Source organism: Bos grunniens, chromosome 25, assembly GCF_055505025.1.
Source record: "Bos grunniens cultivar Pamir isolate PY7600 chromosome 25, Bosgru_T2T1.0, whole genome shotgun sequence".
NCBI classification, from domain to species: domain Eukaryota; kingdom Metazoa; phylum Chordata; class Mammalia; order Artiodactyla; family Bovidae; genus Bos; species Bos grunniens.
Window position 1 is genome coordinate 4,460,962 of NC_141189.1, and position 24,895 is coordinate 4,485,856.

Below are 24,895 nucleotides of genomic sequence, written 5' to 3' on the forward strand. Positions count from 1 at the left end.
CATGCATTCATGCGTTGGAGAAGGAAATGGCAACCCACTCCAGTGTTCTTGCCTGAAGAATCCCAGGGACCGAGGAGCCTGGTGGGCTGCGGTCTATGGGGTCGCAGAGAGTCGGACACGACTGAAGCGACTTGGCAGCAGCAGCAGCAGCAGCAGCACCAGCCCTCGCGGGGGGCGGGCAACTTTGCCACAGCCTTGCAGCCCACACAGACGTGTATATGAGCTGAGCCCCAGATCCGCCACTAACTGCGGGGTGTCTCTGGGCTGACAAAGCCCTCGGGGCGGACGGCGTGCTTACTACTTACGAAAAGAAAACAACAGAAGGGACCTAACACGTGCAAAGAGCCAATGAAGTGCACCTGCGCCCCGCGCCGCGCATCTACGCAGGCGCAGAGGCCCAGCGGCGACCGCGCGGGGCTCAGTGCGCGTGCGCCGGGCCCGGCCCCCGCGTGCGCCTGCGCGGAGTCGCGGGGAGGCGGCAGAGTAGCAAGGGCGCCGGGCTCCGGGCGGCTGCGGGCGCCGCGGGTCGCGGGGCCTCCGTCCGCCATGCCGGGGATGGTGCTGTTCGGCCGGCGTTGGGCCATCGCCAGCGACGACTTGGTCTTCCCGGGGGTCTTCGAGCTGTTGCTGCGAGTGCTGTGGTGAGGGCGCGGGCTCAGGCTGGCCGCGGGCGGGGAGGGTGTCGTCTGCCCCGCGCTCGCGTCCCTGGCCCCCTTCGCCGCCCTGGGACTTGGGTGCCACCGCTCTCCCGGTTTACAGGCGGGCGGGCCGTGCCCAGGGTCACGGGGCGGGCCCGCCAGCGAGACGCTGGCGCTGCGGGGCTCAGGCGCCCCGCCTGAAGCCGCCGGGGCGCGCTGGCCGCCGAGGCGGTGGCCGCGGAATCTCCTCCCCCGGAGCCGGGCGCTGCCGCCTGCAGCTCTCCAGCGCTCTGCACGGAAACGCACGGCATCCCGTGTTTGCCGGACGCGAGGTTGGCAACAGTACCCTTCGTGCGCGGTTCCTGAACCGGGCGCGGCTGAATCCCAGGACCGCGGGGGACTGGCACTTACTCTCTAGTCTGTGGAATCGGGCGCCTGAAGTCTGTCCCCAAAGGGTCTGAGCAAAGAGTAATGCAGGAGACACGGGTTCAATCCCTGGTCGTGGAAGATCGCACATGTCTGGAGCAACTAAGCCCAGGCACCACAACTCTTGAGCCCAGAAGCTGCGTCTAATAAAGGCTGTACGTCCTAGAGCCCTGTGCTCCGCCTTCGAGAAGCCATCGCAGTGACAAGCCCGCGCAAGCTCCAACTAGAGAAAGCCCACGCGCAGCAAGGAAGACCCAGCGCAAGGAAGACCCAGCGCAGCCTGTATATATATATCTGATAACGTTTAAAAAAAAAGTATTTAGATTCTTTAGGGGAAAGAAACTTAACAATGTGAAATATTATGAGCTGCTTCTTAGTCCTTTTGTAATTTTCAGAGCCCGTCTTACCCAGATCATTACCTGTTTTATTTCTAAACATGGAATCATAATGTTACAAAACTGACAAAACCACAGTTACCTAGTCCAGTTCCCCTTCTGGCCTTGAACCCCCTAAAACTAGGTTCTTGCCCAATGATGCTCTCTTCCTGATTCTGAAATAACCCCAGTGGTGAGTCACCGTGGTCTTGGATTGTTTGATGCTTCCTTTCATTGTTCTGCACTGAATTGCGAAATACACCTAGGAGTCCACAGCCCTGGTCCTTTCAAGTTGATCGTGGTCACCACGGAGACTCTTCCCGTAGCTTGTTTCCCAACCTCTTGTTTTTGTATTGCGCACAGCAGGTTAGGATGTGTTGTTGTCAATTACATGGTAATACACAGAAGTAAAAATTCTGCTGATAACTGAACAAGCATATACTTTGTTGTTTTAGCTCAGAGTCACAGTGGGGCCTTTTTCCCAGGAGTTTGCATTGAAATTGCTTGCTTATGGCTTTAACTGTATTACAGGGACTTCCCTGGTGAGCCTCCAAGCTTCCCTTGTAGGGTCACAGGTTCAGTCCCTGGTTGGGGAGCAAAGATCCTGCATGCCAGAATTTTTTGGCAAGGCCAATAAATGAAGTAATAAATGTATTACAATAGGCATAGAATAAAAACAATGCCGTCAGCAAAGTATGAAATTCATTAAAAAAAGGAAAAAGAGCTGTACTCTTAATTGATTTAGTAAATCTTTTATTGGTGGTGGTTTAGTCTCTCAGTTGTGTCCGGCTTCTGGACCCCATGGACTGTAGCCTGCCAGGCTCCTCTGTCCACGGGAATCTCCAGGCAAGAATACTGGAGTGGGTTGCCATTTCCTTCTCCAGGGAATCTTTCACACCCAGAAACTGAACCCCGGTCTCCTGCATTGCAGGCAGATTCCTGACCGACTAAGATTCCAAAGTGAACCTGGCCTTGTTCGTCATGTTTTGCAAAGCGGCTCCCTGGGTTCCATTTCTGAGCCTGCCCATGTCTCTACAGGTGGGTTGGCATCCTGATGCTGTACCTCATGCACAGAGGGAAGCTGGACTGCCCGGGGGGCGTCCTGCTCAGCAGCTACCTGATCGTGCTCCTCGTCCTCCTGGCGATTATCATAGGCACAGTGTCAGCCATCGTGTGTGTCAGCATGAAAGGTAAGGATGAGGCTTTTCTATTGGACACCTTTTCTTTCTTTCCTTTTTTTAAAGCAGAGCCTTCCTTGGTGGCTCAGCTGGTAAAGAATCCACCTGCAATGCGGGAGGACCTGGGTTCGATCCCTGGGTTGTGAAGATCCCCTGGAGAAGGGAAAGGCTACCCACTCCAGTATTCTAGCCTGGAGAATTCCAGGGACTGTACAGTCCATGGGGTCACAGAGAGTCAAACACGACTGAGCAACTTTCACTTTCTCTTTTAAAATATTTGTTTAATTTGGCCGTGCTGGGTCTTATTGTGGCACTCTGAGAGCCTTAGTTGTCCCATGTGGGATCTAGTTCCCTGACCAGGGATGGAACCCAGAGCCGCCCACAGTGGGAGCACGGAGTCTTAGCCACTGGGCCACCAGGAAGTCCCCTTCACTGCTTTTTACGGCTGAATGATGCTGCACTGAGTGGATATCCATGGTTTACCCAACCGTTCGTCAGCTGGTGGGCATTTGGGTTGTCTCCGCTTTTTGGCTATTACACACAATGCTGCTTTGAACAGTCGCATTTTGTCTTGACATAGCCGTTATGTGTTATTTCTCTTGGATGTGTACCTGGGGGGGGCACTGCTAGATCATACGGTAACTCTAACTTTCTGAGGGGCTGCCAGCCTGTTTTCCAAGCAGCTGCCCCATTTTTCTTTCCCGCCAGCACTTCCCGAGGGCTCGTTTCTCCACATCTTCCTCAACACTTATTATCTGACTGAGGACAGCCGTCCTACTGAAGTGGTACCTCACTGTGGTTTGGAGTCCCTTTTCCTTGATGACTAATGATATTGAGCCTCTTTTCATATGCTCGGTAGCCGTTTGCATATCATTTTTGGAGAAATGTCTGTTCAGATCCTTTGCCCAATTTTAAATCGGGTTCTTTGTCCTTCATTGATGAGCTGTAAGAGTTACATGGCTGCTCTTTTTTGTGTGCGATAGTGTATTTTTTGTGGCTTTGCAGGGTCTCTGCCGCTGTGCAGGCTTTTCTCGTGTTGCCACAACTCTAGTGCAGTGCGGGGGCTTCTCTCGCTGCAGAGCATGGCTCGCGGGCTCGCAGGCTCCAGTAGTTGCAGCACGTGGGCTCAGTTGTTGCGATTCCTGGGCCCTAGAGCACAGGCTCAGCGGTCGTGGGGCGTGGGTTCGTTGCTCTGTGGCATGTGGGGTCTTCCCGGACCGGGGATGGAACCCGTGTCTCCTGCACTGGCCTGTGGATTGTTTACCCCTGGGCCACTAGGCAAGTCCCAAAAGTTACGTCTCTTCTTAATAACTTCTTCTATCTGTTACCGTTTTCTGCAGACAGCCACTTAGCTGAGAATGCCTGAAAACGTTGCAAAGCCTCCCTGTCGCTTACTGTGGTTTGCAGGATGAGCTGAGCAGTCTGCTGGCTGCTAAAGAAATGCATCAGTAAATAAGAGCTCATCAGTCAGAGGCAGGGCTGCCTGGCGGGCTGCCATCCAGCGTGCTTCAGGGTGTGTTCGCTGCCTGAGTGTAGGAGGAATGCCCAAGCGTAGATGATGGTGAGAGGACTGCGAGGGAGGAAGTAGCCGGTACACCCGGGACGGAATCCAGGTCTCGACGTTTCCGAACCATAGACTGAAACTTAAAAGATGGTGGGAGATACAGACAGCAGTGTTAGGCGGAGTGTTTCGTGAGAACAAGACCTCAGGGTCCAGACGAGCCAGAAGCACGGCGCGTGGCGAGTCGCGCAGTAACATGTAGACTAGAGCGCTGTGTATTTTCACGTAGCTCTGAGAACATGGGCGCGTGGGGTCTGGATGAAGGCGGTCCCAGTCCTGCCGTCTAGTCGGATGCCAGGTCTGGAATGGCACCAGTGCTGAGGCTGAAGGAGAGGAGGGAGCTGGGACGCGTGCGTGGAGGTTCTGAGTGCGGTCGGATCTTCTGAAAGATGGAGCCTCCAGGGTGTGTCCTTGCGGAACAGGCTGTGTCTCCGGCTGTCCTGTACAGTCCGCTCACGGCAGTCTGTTCCGCGCCCCAGGGTGATGGCTGTAACGGTTGGTTAGTGAAGGTGAAGGTTTCCCAGTCGTGTCTGACTCTCTGTGACCCCATGGACTACCGACCATGGACTTCTCCAGGCCAGAAGACTGGAGTGGGTGGCCTTTCTCTCCTCCAGGGGATCTTCCAACCCAGGAATCGAACCCAGGTTTCCCGCATTGCAGGCAGATTCTTTACCAGCTGAGCCACAAGGGAAGCCCCACAGTGGGTTAAGGATACACTTTTTTTGCCCCCTTAAACATTTTCCTTCAGAGATGTTTAGTGGTGTCAGGCCACGTTCACACCGCGTGAGGGATGGATGACCTCATGCCCCAGGCGAACCGGGCCCAGCTCACCCGTCAGGGCTCGGCAAGCGTCTGCTGGGTGAGGGGTGTCATGGGTGGACCCCTTTTCCAGCTGACAGCCTTCTCCAAACAGAACCAGTTTTATTTAGGACTGCCCCCGGCTCCTCACATAGTGTCAGACGCCTGCCCTCTGCCCCACGCTGGAGTGATCCTCGGGGGTCGGTGGTTGGTTCAGGACTGGACATGTGACCTGGATCGGGCCAGTGAAATTTGGGGAGTTCCCTGGGAAGTTCCAGGACATCCTCCCCTGCTTGCCTGGGAAAGATCCAGAAGCAGTGTGTTGTTGTCCTTGGGGAGACGCTGCAGGAATGATCTGCCGCCTCCCCTCGGGGCTAGGAGGGCACCCATGCCAGCCATGCCCTGCGTTTCCAGTCCTCTGAGTCAGGACAGGTCCTGCTGGTTTTTAAACCAGCCTGTGTTGGAGTTTCTGATGCTTGTAGATAAAGATACCAAAGATGGGATTTTATAAAAAACATGTTAGTTTAATTGCCAATAAATAACATTGTATGCTTTATTAACAATGTTACATAAATTTCAGTGACAAATACTGTAAAGTTAAGGGGAAAAAAAAAACGCAAATGGGATGATTCAAGTCAGATAACAAGTGGAGTAACCATCCCAACAGAGATGATGACTGAAGGCTTCCAGTTAAATGAGCCATCTGGATGAAGTCAGAATTTCTCTTAGCAACGTAGGGGTGTAATTTCAGCTCATTACCTTAGTAGAAACTATAAGGTTTCTAGTTTTGATTTGAAAACTCCCTGATGAAACCCTCTTGTTTCAACTATGTGGGAGGTTTCATTAGGGAAGATCCACCCTCATGAGCTTCCCAGGTGGCTCGGTGATAAGGAAGCTGCCAGTACAGGAGCCGCGGGTTCGATCCCTGGGTGGGGAAGATCCCCTGGAGAAGGAAATGACAACCCACTCCAGTATTCTTCCTGGAGAATCCCATGGACAGAGGAGCCGGTGGCTACAGTCCATGGGGTCACAAAAAAGTTGGACACGGCTTAGCGACTAAACCACACCACCCTCGCGAGTACTGCGTTTTGACAGAAGGCCCTCGAGGGCAAGGTGTGCCCTTGGCCACGTCTGGCTTGAGTTTGAGGAAGTCTTGCTCTCCTCGCCCTCTGTGACCCAGGCCTGCCCTCTGCGGCTTGCGCATCCGTGGCCCTGCCTCAGGAGGGGCAGTGGGGTTACCTCTCGAGACCATGTCGAGGCCATCGTGTTCGGGGACGCGGTCACACCATCCATTCTGGGCATTGTCTTCGTGATGCCCACTGCAGCACCATGTCCAGCCGGCGGCTGACTGCCCCGAGGGGAGAATAAAGGTTGACATAAAAGCAAGATGTTTTCCTAGGCAAGCATGCACATAAAAAAGAGGCTTTTTCAGCGTCTCCTGTCTTTTCTGGACCCTTCGCAGGAAGTCGCGTCTCCGACCGCCTCGCCTCTGTCTCTGCCCCACTCAGGCGGTGCCAGGGCCTGGGGTCCTGGGTCCGGGCGCGCAGTGTCCAAGCAGCCCCTTCCTCGGGATCCTTGGCCTCCGGGGTAGGCTGTGAGCAGATCCTCCTTCCTGTTTCTCTCTGGTGGTTGGCCGTTGTTACAGGATAATTCTCTTTAGAGACGGGGTGGATTTCTGCAGACCTGCACTCCTTGCCCCTCAGGGAGAGAGGCAGCCGTATCAGTTATCTTAGGACTTTCTGCTTTGTGGCCTCAGTGAGGCCTGATGGTGTCCAGTGTTCTAAAACGTGACCCTCAGTAATTCGTTCTAGTGGGAGGTAGCTTTGGGAATTTCAAAGCTGTTTTCTTATCAAATTATGTTTCAGATCTTAGGGTTGTTTTTTTTTTCAGTTACTGCTTTTGTTTGAATTGTGTGGTGGTTTTGATGCTGAAATTGGTGTTTATCACAACATCTCCTGAAGGGGGAGAGTTGGTGTTTTACACCAAGAGTTAACGATACTTGGGTTTGTCTTACAAACGCAGTTTTAAATGTTGTGTCTCGGTGGTGGGCATCCACAAGTGGTCTCCGGGTCACACTTGTTCTCTTCCCAAGAGTGATGCCCACGGGGTGCTGGTGAGGCAGAGAGCCTGAGTCATGCGGACCTGGCTTTAGAAAGTGCTTGCTGAGCTCTGTGAGCCTCTGCTTCCTCATCTGTGAAGTGGGGTGGTGACTGCTTCACAGTCGTCCTGAGGGTGGAGGCGTTTCGGGTGGGCGGTGTGACAGGTGGTCCTGGACCTTCCCGGCTGTGAGGCCTGGGTGACCGCCTGCCCCTGCTCGCCTGTGACAGATCTGTTTCACGTTGCTTGTCCTGGCGTAGTTGTTAATAGAGCCTCGTTTTGCCCTCAGAAGTATCCCGACGTGGAACGTGACTTTATGGTCAGTGTAGTTAGAAAACCCAGAAGTGTATGTGTTTTTTTTTTAATTATTTATTTTTGGCTGCATTGGGTCTTGGTTGATGAAAGCACAATCTTTTCTTGCGGTGTGTGGGCTTACTTGTTCCTGGGCATGTGGGATCTTAGTTCCCCAACCAGGGATCGAACCCATGTCCCCAATATTGAAAGGCAGATTCTTAACCACTGGACACCAGGGAAGTCCTCCCAGAAGTGTTTTTAAGCCCCAATGAGTCTAAGAAATAATTCTGAAGCTTTTGTCACGCCTCGTATCCCTCGCTTTGCCTCTCACTCTCAGAGGTAGGCAGTGGTTCCCAGTTACGGGTAGAAACGCCGCTGGTGGGGGTGCAGCCAGCACAGATCTGTGCTGCGGCCGCCGTGTTTCTGCCGAAAGGAGCCGCCCCATCCCTGCGGAGGCCAGTGTGCAGCATGGACGTGCTCTGTGTTCCAGGGACCATCTGTAATCCAGGACCGCGGAAATCCATGTCCAAGCTGCTGTACGTACGCCTGGCGCTCTTCCTGCCAGAGATGGTCTGGGCATCCCTGGGGGCCGCCTGGATCGCAGATGGCATTCAGTGTGACCGGACAGTGGGCAACGGCATCATCGCGACCGTCGTGGTCAGGTGAGGTCCCGTCTCCTCCTGCGGGCTCTCGTCCGAGGTGTGCTCGAGGTGGGGTCCCTGCAGGTACCCTGGTGGCGTGCAGGCTTCCTGAAGTAGTTAGACACGAGGCGGGAATGGTTCATGGTCCAGCACACACTTCCGGCTGTGGTTCCCTTCCTTGCCAGCTCCCACTTTTGTGCATGCCCTCCGGCCCCTCAGAAGAGGGAAGAAGCCTGAGACCAAAGCAGGGCACGAACTACAAGTGGGACAGGAAGCTGCACGGTGTGCGGGACTGCTGCAGAGCACAATCCACTGGAGCAAGGCTTTTGCCTTTTCCAGCTAAAAATCGTACAGATGATCTAGCCCTGCCCCACGGGCTGTGAGTCAGGGTAGGGGCTCCCGCCACACTCTCGAGCCTTGCAGCCGAGGCTGCGGCGGCCCTTCCCGGGTCACCTTCCTGAAGCACACACGCTCCTGCACCCACGGTGCCCTGTGCATCGCGGGCAGCCTGAAGTATTGAAACATATGGATGAAAGGGCTTCCCAGGTGGCGCTAGTGGCAAAGAATCTGCCTGCCAATGTAGGAGACTCAAGAGACGCGGGTTCCATCCCTGGATTGGGAAGATCCCCTGGAGGAGGAAATGGCAACCCACTCCAGTATTCTTGCCTGGAGAATCCCATGGCCAGAGGAGCCCAGTGTGCTGCAATCCATGGAGTCCCAAAGAGTTGGACACGACTGCAGCGACTGAGTGCAGTGCGTGGATGAAAGCCGTTCGTGCATGGCCCGAGTGCAAGAAGCTTCCCTGGTTTTTCCGAGCAGAGCCCTGGGGCCCCAGGGAGTAAACCGCGGTCAGGGGCAGGGGCTTCTGGACCTGGCCGCGGCTCTGTCCACCACGCAGCCCCCTTTTCCTTTTGTGGCTCTGGGGGCTCCATTCTTCGCCAGGCCTCAGTTGGCTGTGGGCTCATAAGGAACTTTCTCGAGGAACCGAGTTGCCTGCCCCAGCCAGCTCCCTGTCTTCCTTGGTAGTTGGAGCCCCAGCTGTCCCGAGGCAGGAGATGGCCCCCCGGAAAGGCGCCCCGGCCCCACGTGGCTGAGGGGCTGCAGGACCCGGGTCTCAGCCCGCCCCCCCACCGCCCTGCAGCTGGCTCATCATCGCCTCCACCGTGCTCACCATCCTCATCGTCTTCGACCCGCTGGGGGGCAAGGCGGCCCCGGGCGCCCCCCTGGGCCCCCAGCCCCTGGACAGCCGAGAGTCCAGCCAGCTGCTGAGTGGCCTCAGGACGGCGGCGACCGGCGTGTGGGAGACACGAGTCAGGCTGCTGTGCTGCTGCATCGGCCGGGACGACCACACTCGCGTCGCCTTTTCGAGTACGGCAGAACTTTTCTCAACCTACTTTTCAGTAAGCCACCGGGGTCTGCTCCGTCTCCTCCTCCTGTTATGTGAATGCTTCTTTGGGGCAGATGAGTTCTCCGCGTCTTGAGCCCGTCTCCCTGTTGACAGAACGTAGCTCCCGAGGGCGAGTCCTCTGGGGGTGGGGGGCAGGTGGGGGGCTCCCTGTCCCTGTCCTGGGAGGAGAGGCTCAGATCAGGCCCCGCAGACTGACTCTGGGGCTTTCCCAGTCTGGGGGTCTTTTTAGGCTGGCCCTGCCCAGCGAGTGTGAGCCCAAGCTTGTCAGCCTCTGCCGTGGGCCCTTCTCAACAAGACCTCAGCATCTCTAGCAGCAAGGGTGTAAGCGAGACTAGCACCGTTTGTTACTACAAACAGGGCACATCTGCCTGCTTTATGGGCATGTGTCATAGATTAAAAATAGCTGAGTCACGTAAGTGAAATCTGAGGATAGGAATCAATGATGTGATTATGTCCCCCAGTGGGTTTAGTCTGAGGGCAGGAGAGTAAGAAACACCAGGTTCACGTACAGGCGTCCTGAGAGGGAAGGATTTTCAAAAACGTCTGTTCACTTGGGACTCTGTGTGCGCGCGTGTGTGTGCGTGTGAGCTGCGTACACCTGGGCCCTCGGGGACTCGTGGCCGTTGCCGCTGGGTAGGTGCTGACCTGCAGTGGTTTCCCATCCAGGACACGGACCTGGTGCCCAGCGACATTGCGGCCGGCCTCGCCCTTCTCCATCAGCAGCAGGACCATGCACGGAGCCCCCCGGAGCCCACCGAGGTAGTCACCCACTCCCCCGGGCCCTTCCAGGTAAGCCTGCATTTCTATTGGGTTGTGCCCTTTTGACATTTATACCTATTTGTAAATTAAAAAAAAAAAAACACACCAGTTTTAGGAACAGTGATTGGCGTCTTGATGTGTGGACTTGCCAGTGGTTTGGCGCCTGTCAGGCGAGGCCCCTCTGCATCCCCTAGCCGTGAGGTGGGGGAGCCGACTCCTGGCCAGCCCACCACCCATCGTGTGTTTCTTTCCCCCGCCAAACATTCTCTTTTAGGAAACTGGCTGTTGTCTGCACATCAAAACTTCCTTCTGGGATGGGACCAGGTTCTCCCAGAGTGCATGCACTCTTTCCTCTAAGCCTGGGGAGCAATTCAACTTTGTTTGGTGGTTGCTTTTCCGCCACAGATTTCTGTGCTTTTGAAAGAGAAAATTGCCCGAGGATCATTTGTCTGTCTCAGCAGGTCATTCAAGCCCCTGGTTCCCAGCAGCCCCTGTTGCTACACGTGGTGTCTACACGCGCATCCAGCAGGAAGTCACGGGCTTATTTCACCAGAGCTGCAAAGTCCCAAGGGATTTTTGCTGCTAACTTGTGCATTCTTCTAAACGAGGGGTCTGGACTTCCTGGTGGTCCAGCAGTTAAGACTCTGTACTCCCAGTGCACGGGCCGTGGGTTTGATCCTAGTCAGGAAACTAGAATCCCACATACCACATAGCACAGCCAAAAAAGTCAGGGGGTTCTGTCTGTATTCAGGGGTCAGTTTTTCCAACAGAAGTCCTCCAAGAGGTCTATTCCCTGAAGAAAGAAAGGGAAGAATCAGGAATTTGAGTTCGGGTTTAAGATCATAGCATGTTCTGCCAGAGATCAATCAGCAAGGACCTACTGTGTAGCACAGGGAGCTCTCCTCGATGTCCTCTAACATCTGATGTGGGGAAAGAATCTGAAAAAGAGTAGAGTGTGTGTGTAATGGAATCACTTGCTGTACACCTGAAACTAGCACGGCCGTGTAAACCAGCCACACTCCAACATAAAACGAGAATCCAAGGCGGACAGTGCCGACCCTCTCTGTGACGGGCTCCCCTGACAGGAGGCTGTTTTTCTGCCCCGCAGGAGGCCGATCTGGACGCAGAGCTGGAGAACTGCCACCACTACATGCAGTTCGCAGCCGCCGCCTACGGGTGGCCCCTCTACATCTACAGGAACCCCTTCACGGGGCTCTGCCGGGTCGGCGGAGACTGGTAGGTCGTGCGAGGCCTCCACCTCCCTGCCGAGGTCGCTTGCTGTGGTGTCCCGACTCTACTTTCTAAAGATAATCACATTCCCCTTTTCTAAAAGCTTCTTCCTATTTTGAAATATCTCAGAAACTGCAGGTGCAGTGCTGACCACTCCCGCGTCCTATGTCTGGAACCCCGGTTGCAGCTCGCTCTTGTCCCGTGTGCTGTGTCAGTGCCTCTCCATAAACATATGCGGCCCCCCCCCCCACCCCGAGAAAAAACCATCAGAAACTGAGTTCTGGACATCATGCCCCTCTCCCCAGTTACTTCAGCTTGTGTTTTTTAAGAACGAGGTCTCTCTTGGACATAAATTACAGAACAAATGTCAAATTCAGCAAGTTTGCCATCAGCTATTCAGTTTTCCTGACTGTCCCAGGAGTACCCTCGGTAGCACATTTTCCTTCGGTCCAGGATCGTGTGTTGCACTGAGCTGTCACATCTCCTTAGTTTTCTCCAGTTTGGAGCAACTCCTCAGTCATTTTTTCATATCTTTCATGATACTGACATTTTGAAAAGGACAGTCTCGTGGGTCGTAAGACAGTGTTCACTCTGCCTTTGTCTCGTGGTTTCTTCACGAGCGGTTCAGGTTACACATTTTCGGCAGGAATGCCCCACGCAGAGCGTGTGTCCTTCTCGGTACCTCGTACCAGGCGATGATGCTGGCTTGTCCGTTCCTGACGAGGTTAGGGTCTCTTCCCATCCCTATTGGTTTATTTTTTGAACACGGGAAGTATTACCACGGTTCCAGACTCTAGTAAGAAGCGTACATAGGTATCATTTAAAGGCCGTTAAAGGGACTTCCCTGCTGGTCCAGGGGTTGAGAATCTGCCTTGCAATGCGTGGGACACAAGTTCAATCCCTGGTCAGGGAACTAGGATCCCACGTGCTGTGGGGCAGCCAGGCCCCAGTGCCACAACTGGAGTCAGTATGCCCCAGCGAAAGATCCCTCACGACAGCTGAGGCCCAGTGCAGCCAAATAAATGAGTAAATGTCTTCAAAAAGCCATTAGAGGTTAGCCAGACAGAGTGTGAATACTGTCCTCAGAGTCCTTGCATTTGCTGGGGGACGGGCCGGCGGGCTGGGTCTCCCGGGCGCAGCCGCGACACCTCTGCCCCCATTCCAGCTGCAGACGCAGGACCGCCGACTACGACTTGGTCGGAGGCGATCAGCTCAACTGCCACTTCAGCTCCATCCTGCAGACGACGGGGCTGCAGCACCGAGACTTCATCCACATCAGCTTCCACGACAAGGTAGAGCAGGCCGCGCCTTCCTCTGGGTCCTCTGGGGTTCTGGTGGAGGTTACACACGAGTCCCCTGGGAAAATGTGCCGAGACACGAACACAGACACACGCTCACCCCCAAATCTCACGTGCTGCTTCAGCGGGTTCACGCGTGCCCGTGATGCCCCCCAGGGTTAGTGTGAGACCCCCAAATCTCACGTGCTGCTTCAGCGGGTTCACGCGTGCCCGTGATGCCCCCCAGGGTTAGTGTGAGACCCCCAAATCTCACGTGCTGCTTCGGCGGGTTCACCCCCAAATCTCACGTGCTGCTTCAGCAGGTTCACGCGTGCCCGTGATGCCCCCCAGGGTTAGTGTGAGACCCCCAAATCTCACGTGCTGCTTCGGCGGGTTCACGCGTGCCCGTGATGCCCACCCAGGGTTAGCGTGAGACCCCCAAATCTCACGTGCTGCTTCGGCGGGTTCACGCGTGCCCGTGATGCCACCCAGGGTTAGTGTGAGACCCCCAAATCTCACGTGCTGCTTCGGCGGGTTCACGCGTGCCCGTGATGCCCACCCAGGGTTAGTGTGAGACCCCCAAATCTCACGTGCTGCTTCGGCGGGTTCACGCGTGCCTGTGATGCCCACCCAGGGTTAGCGTGAGATGGGCAGACAGCTTCTACTGAAGAGCCGTGAGCTGCACTTGGCGGGAGCCCCACATGGGTGCCGGGGGTTAGTCGCTGACGATTCTGAGTCTGGCTCCATGGTGTTCATACTGGGCAGCAGGCCTCCCACTCGGGAGGGTCTCGGAGTTGCCGGGCAGGTTAGCGAACCCATAGCAGCCGGTCCGTCTGGTGCCAGGGGCTGTCCTGTGCTGCTTCATGGCTCCCTGCGTGGTCTGCAGCGGCGCCAAGAGCCCAGAACCTCGGGGAGCACAGCAGTTCATGTCTGCTGTTCAGGAGACTCTCCCGGGGAGCTTTCACATCTCTGGAGCCCAGGCCACAGCTGTGCTGTGGGAGCCCGGCTCAGGAGGAGCCCCCACAATTGCAGTGCACAGACAGTTTGGGGGACCCCTGTGTACTGTACTTGAGCCCGTGGGCTCCTACACGCCTGCAGTGTAGACCCATCTGGGGCGTGGGAACATCTCACACCACGCTGCTGAGGTCAGAGCATGTGGGCGTACAGAGGAGGCGTGTTCTCACGTCACCTCTGTCTGCTGCCCAGCTCGGTGCGGGTGCCTGGATCCCCTGGTGATGACCGCCGCTCCGTGATCACACTGCTCAGTGATCACTGGTGAAAGGCCCGGTGGGCTTAAAGATGGCAATTTTCCACAGAAGGCTCATGTCTGCTCTGGGGGCTCTTTCAAGACGCCTTCACACCGCCACGCATAGAGCCCCTCTCGGGGGCCTCCGGGGAGGTGAGGTCGCCAGGCTCCGACACACGCCCGCTCCCCAGGCACAGGCACCGTCCCCTGGTGTCCCCAGTGCCAACCGCCTGCGGGTGTCTGCCGGGCCCCGCACCAGCGGGAGGACCGGGTGCCGGGCGCTCAGCGGACGAAGGGCCGGCTGTGCTGACGCCCGTCCTCTCCGCCCCCAGGTGTACGAGCTCCCCTTCTTGGTGGCCCTGGACCATAGGAAGGAGTCAGTGGTGGTGGCCATCAGAGGGACCATGTCTCTGCAGGTACGGAGCCCGCCCACCCGCCGGGGAGAGGGGCGCGGGCGGGGCCCAGAGCTGGGAGATGAGCCAGGAAGCCTCCGTGACAGCACCCGCCCCGGGGAAGCGGGCCCAGGGTGTGAAGCGGGCCCTTGGAAAAGCAGGTGAAGCCTTTTCCTTCTCACTGAGAAATGTTGTAAAGTTAACACTGGCAAGCTGGACCCGCTGCTCCCAGGGGACTGCCCACTTGACTCCCCAGGCCCCTGACCCTGGTGACCCTCCCCTTGAATTTTCTGCACCCAAAGCCGGAAAGAATACTAAGTGAAGTCATGCAGTCGAAAGTCACCCCGCGCTCTGGGTGTCCGCTGGCCCGACCCCGTGTCGCCTCCCCAGTGTCCAAGCTCGACTGCCCACAGGTCCCTCAGGCGCGTCCTGCCACCTGGCACTGCCCCCCACCCCCCGCCTCACGCGGCCAACGGCCTCTCCCCACACGCTGTTTCAGGACATCCTCACAGACCTGTCTGCGGAGAGCGAGCCCCTCGACATTGAGTGTGAGGCGCAGGACTGCTGGGCACACAAGGTAGGGCCGGGGGCGTGTGGTCTGGAGCCTTCTGTCGGGGGCACTCAAAGCGGTCGGGGCAGTTCCCCTCCAAGCCTTTCCTCTTAACACTTCCGTGTAGCGAAGGCTGCTGATGCCCAGTGCCATGCGGCACGACCTCCCCAAAGCCCTGAGGGGTTCCTTTTGATTTTTAAGAGAAAGAAGCAGGTTCACAGCGACTCAGTGACTTGCCAGCAGCCACACACTTACTGGAACAAGTGTCAGAGTGGGCATCTGAGTGCCTCTTCACCTGTAACTGAGGCAGTCCTTGACCACGGTGAAGAAAGCGTCAGTGCAGCACAGCGCAGGCAGGGCCCCAGGGCCCCTCCCGAGAGGCAGGCGCCCCCAACCCTCCCGAGAGGCAGGCGCCCCCACAGCCTCAGCACTTCCTGCAGCTCCTTCCGCAGTTCGCGATGTCACAATACCCACTTCTCGTTTCACTGTGACTGTGCGCTCTGGGGGTGGGGTGGGGTGTGGGAGCCGCCAGCCCCTGGGAACCACCATTTTACTGTCTGCGAATTTGCTTGCTTTACGTTCCTCGCGTAAGTGGAATTATATTTGTTCTTCGTGACCATCTTACTTCACTGAGCATGGTATTCTCAAGCTTCACCCACGCAGTAGCGTGTCAGAATTCCCTTTGGCTGTCGTGAGGAACACGGCTGTGCAGCTAACGGCTCGAGTCCCCGCTCTCTGTTCCGGGGGATCTGCCCGGAGGCCGGGTGGCTGGGCCTCCTGCTGTTTCTCCGTTGAAGGTTTCGAGGAACCCCCAAGCTGTCGTCCAGCACAGCTGCACCATGTCACATCCCCGCCAGCAAACTACGTGGGTTCCCGTTTCCCCATGTCCTCGGCGAGACTCTTTTGACGGAGCCGCCCTTGGTGGGGTGAGGTGGTGTCTTTGCGGTTTTACTTTTTCACCTGATGACTGACGAGGCTGCAGATGGAGGGACGTCCGGAATGGTTCCCTGAAGGGCACCCCTGAGGAATCGGGGGAGGGCGCTGGGCTTGTGCTGCTCTTCTACGTTCATGTGTGATTTTTAACCACAACATATTGCTCCTGTAGTGATCACTTTTTAAATAGAACGCTTAGTTTTTATAAAAGTGTATGTTCCTGCCAGAGTGTGGCTGCTGGCAATTGAGGCCCCGTGTCTTGTCTGGACAGCTTTTTTCTTTCCAGGGTTTTCTGTTCTTACTGTTTTTGAGGGTTTATGGGGTTTTGTGTGTGTGCCGGGACACTCCAGAGAAGATCCAGGGTGGCAGAGGCTTTTGGATTTCATTCTGCTACCAGTTAGGAGCTTCACAGTCCTGGGAATGTGAATTCTTTCCCATTAACCCTTAGTTGTCTTTTTGTCCCTGAATTTCACAGGAAAGTCCAGTTTATTACTAGACGTGCGTGAAGGAAAATAAGAAATTTAAGATGTAGTATAGAGACCTACCAACCAGCCAACTGCCCTCAGAGCCCGGCGGCCTTGGTGTCTTGCCTCTGTTCTTACACGTGTTTGAGCCGCAGACCCAGGCTTCGTGCTGCGACGCTGCTCAGCCGAGGCCTCCGCCACCTTTTCACCCAGCGACAGCTCCTGCCCTCTAGCCAGGAGCACAGCTGCTCAGGGGCTGAGGGTGAGACTGTTCCCTGCTCTTGGCCTGGGCACCTGGTTCTGGCTCCGACGCTGTCCAGGCTGTGTGGCTGAACATCCTCTTGGCGTGTCACCCGTAACGCATGTGCCAGGGAGACCCACCGCCAGCCAAGTTGTGGTCCAGATGCCATGTGACTCTGGCTGCCCTGGACAGACAGCTTGAGGGGTGCCTAGCTGGCGGAAGTCGACCTCACCGCGTGGCAGGCGTGGGAGGAAAGGGAGCTCTGGCCAGTGGCCCAGACCGCCTGGCTTCTCATAGGTGATGCCGGGGTCCGCGTTGTGCTCACAGGGCTACAGAGTCACGGGCTGGGGAACGTGCAGTAGCTTTCGGCACCACCAGAAGAGTCCCATCTCATGTGGAATTTCCCCCGCTTCATCCTGTTGGAGATCAGGCTGCCGGGCCTGGAGTCCTATGCTGTCATGTAGGAAGCGTCCTGAAAACATTTTTGGTTTATAAGGTTGTCCCTCCTCAATTGGAACTACTTAATGTTCAAGAAGTCTGTTTTGTGAACAGCTGTATTTGTTAGAAAGTTGTACTTTATTTTTGGAAATTGAGAACTGACCTCCCTAGAACTTACTTCCAATGGTTTCAGCGCGGCTTTTGCCGGAACGGTGGCTGCTTCATCACTGTTTGCGATTTTAGAATTTTGGTTTTTTGCCATCATTTTAAAAGATCAGTCGCTTATAACCTAAACCTGACCAACCCTGGGAACTTGGCGAAAGTAAATTGTGGGACGTCCATACAGCAAGATGCTCTGCGGCTCCAGGAAAAGCCATAGAGACATCCACTGACTCGGAAAGGTGTTCCTGAGGTCACCTCTTGGTTGTTGGAAATACCTCTCGCGCCCCTGCTTTGCGCCAGGCTCCACACCAGCTTCCAGGAACACAGCAGTGGGCGGTCGATGAGGCTGCTGGTCCCAGGGTGGCCCATCCTGTGTGCGGGGACAGAGTCACAGAGGGGGGCCCATGTAGTCCTGCCACACCCGACAACCAACAGCTCCCTGTGTCTGCACTTGCAGGGCATCTCTCAGGCCGCCAGATACGTCTACCGCCGACTCGTCAATGACGGGATTCTGAGCCAAGCGTTCAGCATCGCACCTGTGAGATTTCAGCTTTTCCTTTCTCTGGCCTTCTCTGCTGTCTGTTCTCTCGGCCGTTAACCTCTCTGCTCTCGCCCCCAGGAGTACCGGCTGGTCGTCGTGGGGCACAGCCTGGGTGCGGGCGCCGCGGCGCTGCTGGCCCTCATGCTCAAGAGCCCGTACCCGCAGGTCAGGTGCTACGCCTTCTCCCCGCCCAGGGGGCTGCTCAGGTACTCCTTTCCCTTCACTTACGATAAATGGTCAAACTGGTACTTTGTCTGCAATTTAGTTACAATTCCTCATCCTCAGGAGAAGTTTGTGTCAAAGCATTGTTGGTTGAAAAAAGACGGGCCAGCCTTTCATGGGTCTCTGGACCACGGCTATAACCCCCTAGACGGTGCAGCGTGAGGCCCGTCTTCAAATTGAGCTTTAACTGGCGTGTGTGATAGTAGTTACGGCTGTGAAACACAGTCAGATGCTCACTTATTGTGAACTGACCACAGTAAGTCTAGTTAGCATCTGGCGTCGTAAACAGTTACAGAATCTTTTCTTCCCTTAACAAGAGCTTAAGAGCTTTCACACATGCAGGACAGTACTGTTAACTGCAGTGGCCGGGCGGTGCCTTACCTCCCAGGGACTCACTCACTTTACAACCAGCAGTTTGTGCCTTCCTTCACCCGTTTCACCCCCCTCTCAACTCCCTCCGTCTGCTATGCCTCCCACCCTGACAGCCAGCGGTCTCTCCTCTGTGTGCCTGAGCTTGGTTTGTGTTTCCGGTTTTCACATGTAAGTGAGATCTTACAGCATCTGTCTTTCTCTCTCTGACTTATTTCACTGAGCATACTGTCCTCAGGTCCAAACATGCTGTCCACAAACGGCAAGGTTTTGTTCTTTTTTAGGTTAAGACAGAGTGCAGCATGTTTATTTTAAGCATACTGGTGTTAAGTACACACCAAAGTTGCTTACAGTAACAGGCCTGTTGATTTTGAACAAAAGCACAGATTCTTTTGCTTTTGTTAATTTTTAATTGGAGGATAATTGCTTTACAGTGTTGTGTTGGTTTCTGCTGTACATCAGTGAAGATTTCACTGTTTTTTATGGCTGAATAGTATTCCGTTTTATATGCACACACACCTTATCTGTTTTATGCACTCATCCATTAGCGGATAATTCCGTTGTTTCCACGTCTCAGCTACTGTAAACAGTGCTACAGTGAACGTGGGGGTGCAGGGATCTTTCAAGTGTCTTTGTTTTCTTTGGATAAATACCTTGAGGTAGAATTGCTGGATCATTTTTTGAGAAACCTCCATACTGTTTTCCGTAGTGGCTGCACCAGCTTATGTGCCCACCAGCATCATGCAGTCATACCCTTTTCTCCACATCCGGGGCAGTGCTTGTTACGTCGTGGTTTTTTTTTAATTTACTTATTTATCTGGCTGCCCTGGGTCTCAGCTGTGGCGCGTGGGACCTAGTTCGCTGCCCAGGATTGCACCGGGGCCCTTACACTGAGAGCGTGCGGTCTTAGCCCCTGGACCACCAGTGAAGTCCTTCCCGTGCTTTAAAAACAGCTTTAGCACCTGTGTACGTGTTTCAATATAATATAGTTTGAATCTGCATGATCTTGAAATTTAGAGGAATGGAATTATACTTTTGGTTACTTCCCCTTTTATTTCACATATTTGATGCCTGTAAAACGTTGTGTAAATACTCGTTACGTTTCATCATCTTATCACAAACCATCCGTCTGTTCTGCTGGTGACAGACACTGGGCTGTGCTGGGCCCTGGAGTGTGTGCCGGCTCTGTGTAGCGGCTGCTCCTGTTCACACCCTCACCAGTGTGCACCAGTCTCCACATTCTCACCAACACTTCAGTGTCAGATGTAAACCTCTTTCCCAGTCTGATGGGTGCACAGTGATGTTCCACTGTTTGACACTTCCGTGATGAAGCGACGTCTTTCCATATAATTATCGTCTCCACTCTGATGAAGTTCCTTTCGTCCATTTCTCTGTGTACCTTATTTTTGCATTGTGTACGTATTCAGTACCTCGGCTGTTCATCGGTTGCAAGTATGTGTTATAAATACACTCTTTGATGTCTTTTTACTTTAAGTCTTCAGCTTATGAGTTCTTTAACGCTGATTTGTCATTCTCTTATGATTTTTGGGTCTCTCTTATTTAAGAAATCTCTGTGCTAAGGATGTAGAGCTAGTCTCCTGTCATATCTTTTAAAAGCCGTTTAGTCTGGCCTTTAGCCTTTATTTAGGTCTGTGATCTGTTCAATTCGGTGGTTTTGTGTATAGTGTGATTCAGTTTCGTTTCCTCCCCTCGCAGCAAGCGCAGCATCTCAGCACGGTTTCACTAAGAGCCTGTCCTTCCCTGTTGCTGACACGCAGCGCCACTCCTGCCCGTAGGAGGCGTCCACGTCCACCCTTCCCCGCTTCCTGACTGTGGACACCACACTGGGTTAAGGCCCTTATTTGTCTGCTCGGTGCTGACACCTAGGACTCTAAGCAAGTCGCTGTAACTGCAGTCTCATTTCTCTCCTCCTCTGGAGGATGGAGAACAGAGTTGAGTTCTGGGGACACTGACCGCTCCCTGGCTTGGCAGTTAACTCACTTACTCTTGAAGCCTCCCTGAAGCAACTTTTTTATTTCAGCAAATCCCTTTATGAATACTCCAAGACCTTCATCGTGTCCCTTGTCCTGGGCAAGGACGTGATTCCCAGGTGAGCATGCTGGCCGCCCCAGCTGGGCTCGGGCTGGCGGGGAAGGCCGAGTGCCGAGCTTCAGTCTGGCCTTCTGCTCGACAGGTTGAGTGTAACCAACCTGGAAGATCTGAAGCGGAGGATCCTGCGAGTGATCGCCCACTGCAACAAGCCCAAGGTAACTCAGGGGCCCTGGGGCCTCCCCACCCGGCTGTCTGGGGCCTCCGGAGGCTGTTTCTCATTCAGAGTCTTGCAGTCCAGGGCTCTTGATGCTGCTAGAAACTCCTCCACTTCCCTCACAGACCACAGACACGCCCGGAAGGCAGATGGCTAAGCAAGCACAGATTAAATGCTTCGATAGAACCATCCCTGTTTGGCTGAGTCATTTGCTCTTTGTCATCTTTAGTCCTGTCCTGACAGATAGCATTCTGATGCCTTCAGTCCCAAAGCTGAGAAAATAAGGCTGTCAGAGTTTAAGAGGCGCTGGTCCTGCTGTGCTGTGGGCTATCCTACCTAAGCTCTGAAGTTAATCCTGAGGTTAGGGCTGACAGTGTCGTGTCCCCCCCGCCACCGCCCCCCAGCATCAGGCTGCAGGCCGGGCTCTCCTGCCCTTCACACCGGTTGAGGCTGGGTGGGCCTGTCCCCTGCCAGTGTGCAGACAGCTGTGCTGGTCTGGTCTGACCACGTCTCCAACGATTTGCAGCCTCTCGGCTCAGGCCACAAGTGCACTCAGGTTTACCAGTAGAGAAGGCTACCCGTGATTTACTGAAGAGCTTTTTTTGTTAAAGGGCAAGATTAAAAATGACTCTTAGAAGACGATTCAAGCCGGGGTAGGGGACAAAGTATACATAGCTGTGACCAAAAAAAATTATACCAAAATGTGGTTTATTTAGATGGGATTAGAGATGATTTTTACTTTTTAACATCTTCATTTTGTGAATTTTTTGTTGTTGCTAATCAGAAGATTTTAAAGTAAAAAACAAACTTTCTCATCACTTCCTGCATATTAAAAAAAAAAATACATATATATATATATGTTTTTAAGGGAAAAACTGGTTTACGGACTTGCCTTAAAAGAATTGAAGATCATTCCCCCCCCAAATCTGCTTGAATTTGTTTTCTAAACATTGGTTCAAGTGTGATGGCATCAGTGCCTCAGAGACCCTGGAGTTTGGGCCCTGCCTGCCACACTGCTAAGACTCATGTTGAGAAACTAGAACGCTGGACCTCGCGGCTGTGGGGTCACCGCCCCCAGACCCCAGCTCCCGAGTCTCAGGGGGTCTCTGGAGTCACGCGGGCCGCCCCCCTTCTCCCTGCAGTACAAGATCCTGCTGCGCGGGTGCTGGTATGAGCTGTTCGGAGGGAGCCCCGAGGACCTTCCCACCGAGCTGGATGGAGGCGACCTGACGCAGCCCCTCCTCGGGGAGCACAGCCTGCTGGTGCACGGGTCCCCAGCCTACAGCTTCTCCAGCGAGTCCCCGCTCGAGTCGCCCACCAAGTACCCGCCACTCTACCCTCCCGGCAGGATCATCCACCTGGAGGAAGAAGGCACCTCAGGGAGGTGAGTGTGGGCACCCCAGCCCCCGCGGTCGTCACCCGCCAGCGGCAAGAGGCAGCCCGTGGGGTGACGCGTGAGGCGGCGCTCACGGGCTCGCGTCTCCTCCTCCAGCTGCTCCTGCTCCCCTGCCGCTCGGTACACCATGAGGTGGGCCCACGAGTCAGAATTCAGCAGAATACTCATCGGCCCCAAGATGCTCACAGACCACATGCCAGACATCCTGATGAGGGTCCTGGACCACGTGGTGTCCGACAGGGCTGCCTGCATTTCCTGCCCGGCCCAGGGAGGCTCCAGCGTGGACCACGCATGACCAGGGTGACTGGGAGCTGCTCGGACTGTGGACCCCACTGGGGTTCCGACGAGGCCAGTAGGTGGATTCGCATCGATGAGAAGTCGAGGGTCTGCTACGTGACTAATTTGAGAAGCACTTTTGCTCACAGTATTTGCAGACGCAGGAGCTAGGAGCGCGCTGAGTGATGGGCAGGTGTGCAGAGAGCTGCAGGACACCCTTGCTCATAGGCCTGCCGCTTCTGGGAATCGGGCTTCAGACCCTAATGGACCTATAAGCGCTTGCCCCTTGGGCCACCCTTTCGGAGACTGGGTCCCGCCTTACGACGCGTAGGTCAGCCTGTGGGTGGTTTTACCGGTCACGTTTTGAATGTGTTTTTCTGTCCACTATCAACACACACGAAGCCTCCAGTTTTCTCGCAGCTCTCCATGGCCCAGGCATCTGACTGTACCCCACCCCTGACGCAAACCCCATGAAGTGGCAGTAAGCGGACTTGTTTAGAAAGCACAGACCCACAAGGACGGGACAGAACAAGGAGATGGCCAGAGGTAAAGGGACTTCTGGGTGAAGTGGGAAAAACAGAACAAACCTGTTTACAGAGACACCCCGGCCACCTCTGCCTGGGGCAGAGCAGACGCTGGGGGACTGGCCAGAGGGATAGCGGGAGAAGCTGGCTCACCCGCCGCGCGGTCGGGGGCACTGGGTCAGTGCTCCTCAGTGCCTCCCACTCGGCTTCCAGACCTGCAGACCTCCGGGGCCGCCAGCACCCTCAGGCCAGGCAGCTGTCAGAGGCATACCACTCTGGCTTTTGAAAACGTGTGAAAGCTCACGTGAAAAACTTCGACTAAAATGCCACATCACTTTCATTTCTCAATGTAATCCCTGCACATTCCCAGCGGCAAGAAGGAAAGCGATCCTGGGCCCCTGACCCACCTGCTTGCTCGGTGTCAGATCTGCTGTCAGCTTTCACTGTCCAAGCTCGAGCCGGGTACTGCCCAGCCGCCTGAGGAACAAGGGACCCAGAGAAACAAACCTGGGCGAAGCTTCAAACCCTCCTGGCTACAGCCTGGGAACAGGGAGAGTGCTGCAGCCACAGCCTGATCCACAAGCTGGAAATCGAAAAACACCTCCTGGACAGGAAGAGCATGAAAGATGGAGGCCAAAAGCAACGCCTGAATGAGGGGAGATGGGCTTCCAGACAGAGGAGCCCCCTGAGCACAGGGTCAGGAGATAGAGACCCACCCAGGACGCGAAGACACGGGCAGACCCCGTGAGATGCGGAGACACAGTACCTCGCCCTCCAGAGTGAAGGGCAGAGGTGACCAGGGGGAGGGGGCGTCCTTTTAAAGAGTCAGAAGAGGGACTTCCCTAGTGATCCAGTAGCTAAGCTAAGACCCCGTGCTCCTCCCTGGTGATCCAGTAGCTAAGCTAAGACCCCATGCTCCGAGTGCAGGGGGCCCGGGTTCAATCCCTGGTGAGGGCTGGTTCACACAGGCCACAACTAAGGGTTCCAGGCTGCAGTGAAAACATCCTGCATTCTACAGCTAAGACCCAGCACAGCCAAATAAATGAGCTTCTTAAAAAGCCAAAGATGTTACTTTCATCCTGGAATTTTAGACTCAACCAAAAAGTATCTGGGTATAAGAGCTCAAAAATAGACAATCCACATATTTCTCAAGAAGCGCCTAGAAAATCCATCAAGATGAGAAAGTAAATTAGAAATGACTCCTTAGTCAAGATACAGAAGATAAAAGATGAATATAAGAGAAGCGGTGGTCAGAGGGCTCTGTGCCTCTAGGGAAATGAAAACTGATGGACCGTCTGGAAAGATCCAGATAACCGATGGAGAGGCAGCGTTAGATCATCAGGTACACAGGAAACAAGGCAAACCAACGACTGTCCCTGAGAAACCACGGACTGCGGGAAAGGCAGGTTCCCTCACCACACGGCTGAGCGTCTCCGTGGCCGGGGCAACGCAGACACCAGGTACCAGTGCCACCCAGCAGGACTGTATCGAAGGAGCGGGAAAGGTGTGTCGAGGGTGGGAATGTCATGGGTGATGGCTAGAACCAAAAATACAAGGAATAAGAGCACGCGGTTTAACGTGAGCCCTGGGGAGGGTAGAAGCGGAGGTGCCATCAATCACCAGCGGCCAGTGAGTGAACTAAAGCCTCCAGAAAACCCCAAGGGGCAGGGTCTGGAGCACTTCCCGTCTGTGAGCCTGTGGAGAAGTGAGGAGAGCCACACCCCCAGCCCTTCCCCCGCACCTGCCCCTCTAAGGTCTCTTCCATCTGGCTGTTACATCCTTTTATGATAAACTAGTGACCTGGTAAGAGAGAAAAGCATATGATTCAGACATACTGTGGAGTCTCAAGTATCAAGAATTACTTAAGAATTACTTAAAAGAACTCAAAATAGACCCCTCTGGGGAGGGTGTGAAAAGGAAAGACTACTGTTTTCATAACAAACCTTTAGATGTGGTCTTTAAACTACATTATTTATCTTTGATTAAAAAAAGAATAAAGAAAATTTTAAAAACCGCTTCTACCATGCACTGTTGATAGTGTCAATCTAAGTGCAGGCTCCAGGAAGGATCTGACAGTCAGTCTCCATCTTACCCAGCTGCCAGCTGGTTTCACCACCAGCACCTTCAGCCCAGAGCTCTGGCCCAAGACGCCACCACCCGCATCCCCGTGTGGACATCACCCAAGTCTCGCTGG

The 24,895-nt window shown here is 54.7% G+C and overlaps 1 protein-coding gene across 4 annotated transcripts; it reads left to right on the forward strand.

Annotated features, from left to right (window-relative positions):
• Positions 1-464: 464 nt before the first annotated feature.
• On the forward strand, positions 465-24,715 carry DAGLB (diacylglycerol lipase beta). 4 transcript variants are annotated; one of them, XR_015154252.1, is made up of 15 exons: positions 465-641; positions 2,477-2,628; positions 7,857-8,028; positions 9,149-9,407; positions 10,082-10,204; positions 11,283-11,410; positions 12,570-12,696; positions 14,260-14,343; positions 14,819-14,896; positions 17,565-17,645; positions 17,727-17,854; positions 19,956-20,349; positions 20,434-20,506; positions 21,648-21,889; positions 21,998-24,715. XR_015154252.1 is itself a non-coding variant. In XM_086373851.1 (15 exons), exons 1-15 carry the CDS (start codon positions 547-549, stop codon positions 22,194-22,196), a joined length of 2,010 nt encoding a protein of 669 aa, XP_086229977.1. In that variant the 5' UTR covers positions 465-546; the 3' UTR covers positions 22,197-24,715. The 4 variants fall into 4 exon arrangements, 3 of the variants coding, with proteins under 3 accessions (XP_086229977.1, XP_086229979.1, XP_086229978.1); XM_086373851.1 differs by having other exon boundaries at positions 20,281-20,349; XM_086373853.1 differs by having other exon boundaries at positions 9,149-9,375; positions 20,281-20,349.
• The last annotated feature ends 180 nt before the right edge of the window (positions 24,716-24,895 follow it).

What these genes read in the sequence shown, in the direction of transcription:
- DAGLB (XM_086373851.1), top strand. Translation starts at nt 547, where the DNA reads ATGCCGGGGATGGTGCTGTTCGGCCGGCGTTGGGCCATCGCCAGCGAC. An exon ending in TTTTCTCAACCTACTTTTCA is followed by an intron (nt 9,408 to 10,081) that starts GTAAGCCACCGG and finishes TTTCCCATCCAG; the next exon opens with GACACGGACCTGGTGCCCAG. An exon ending in GGCAAGGACGTGATTCCCAG is followed by an intron (nt 20,350 to 20,433) that starts GTGAGCATGCTG and finishes TCTGCTCGACAG; the next exon opens with GTTGAGTGTAACCAACCTGG.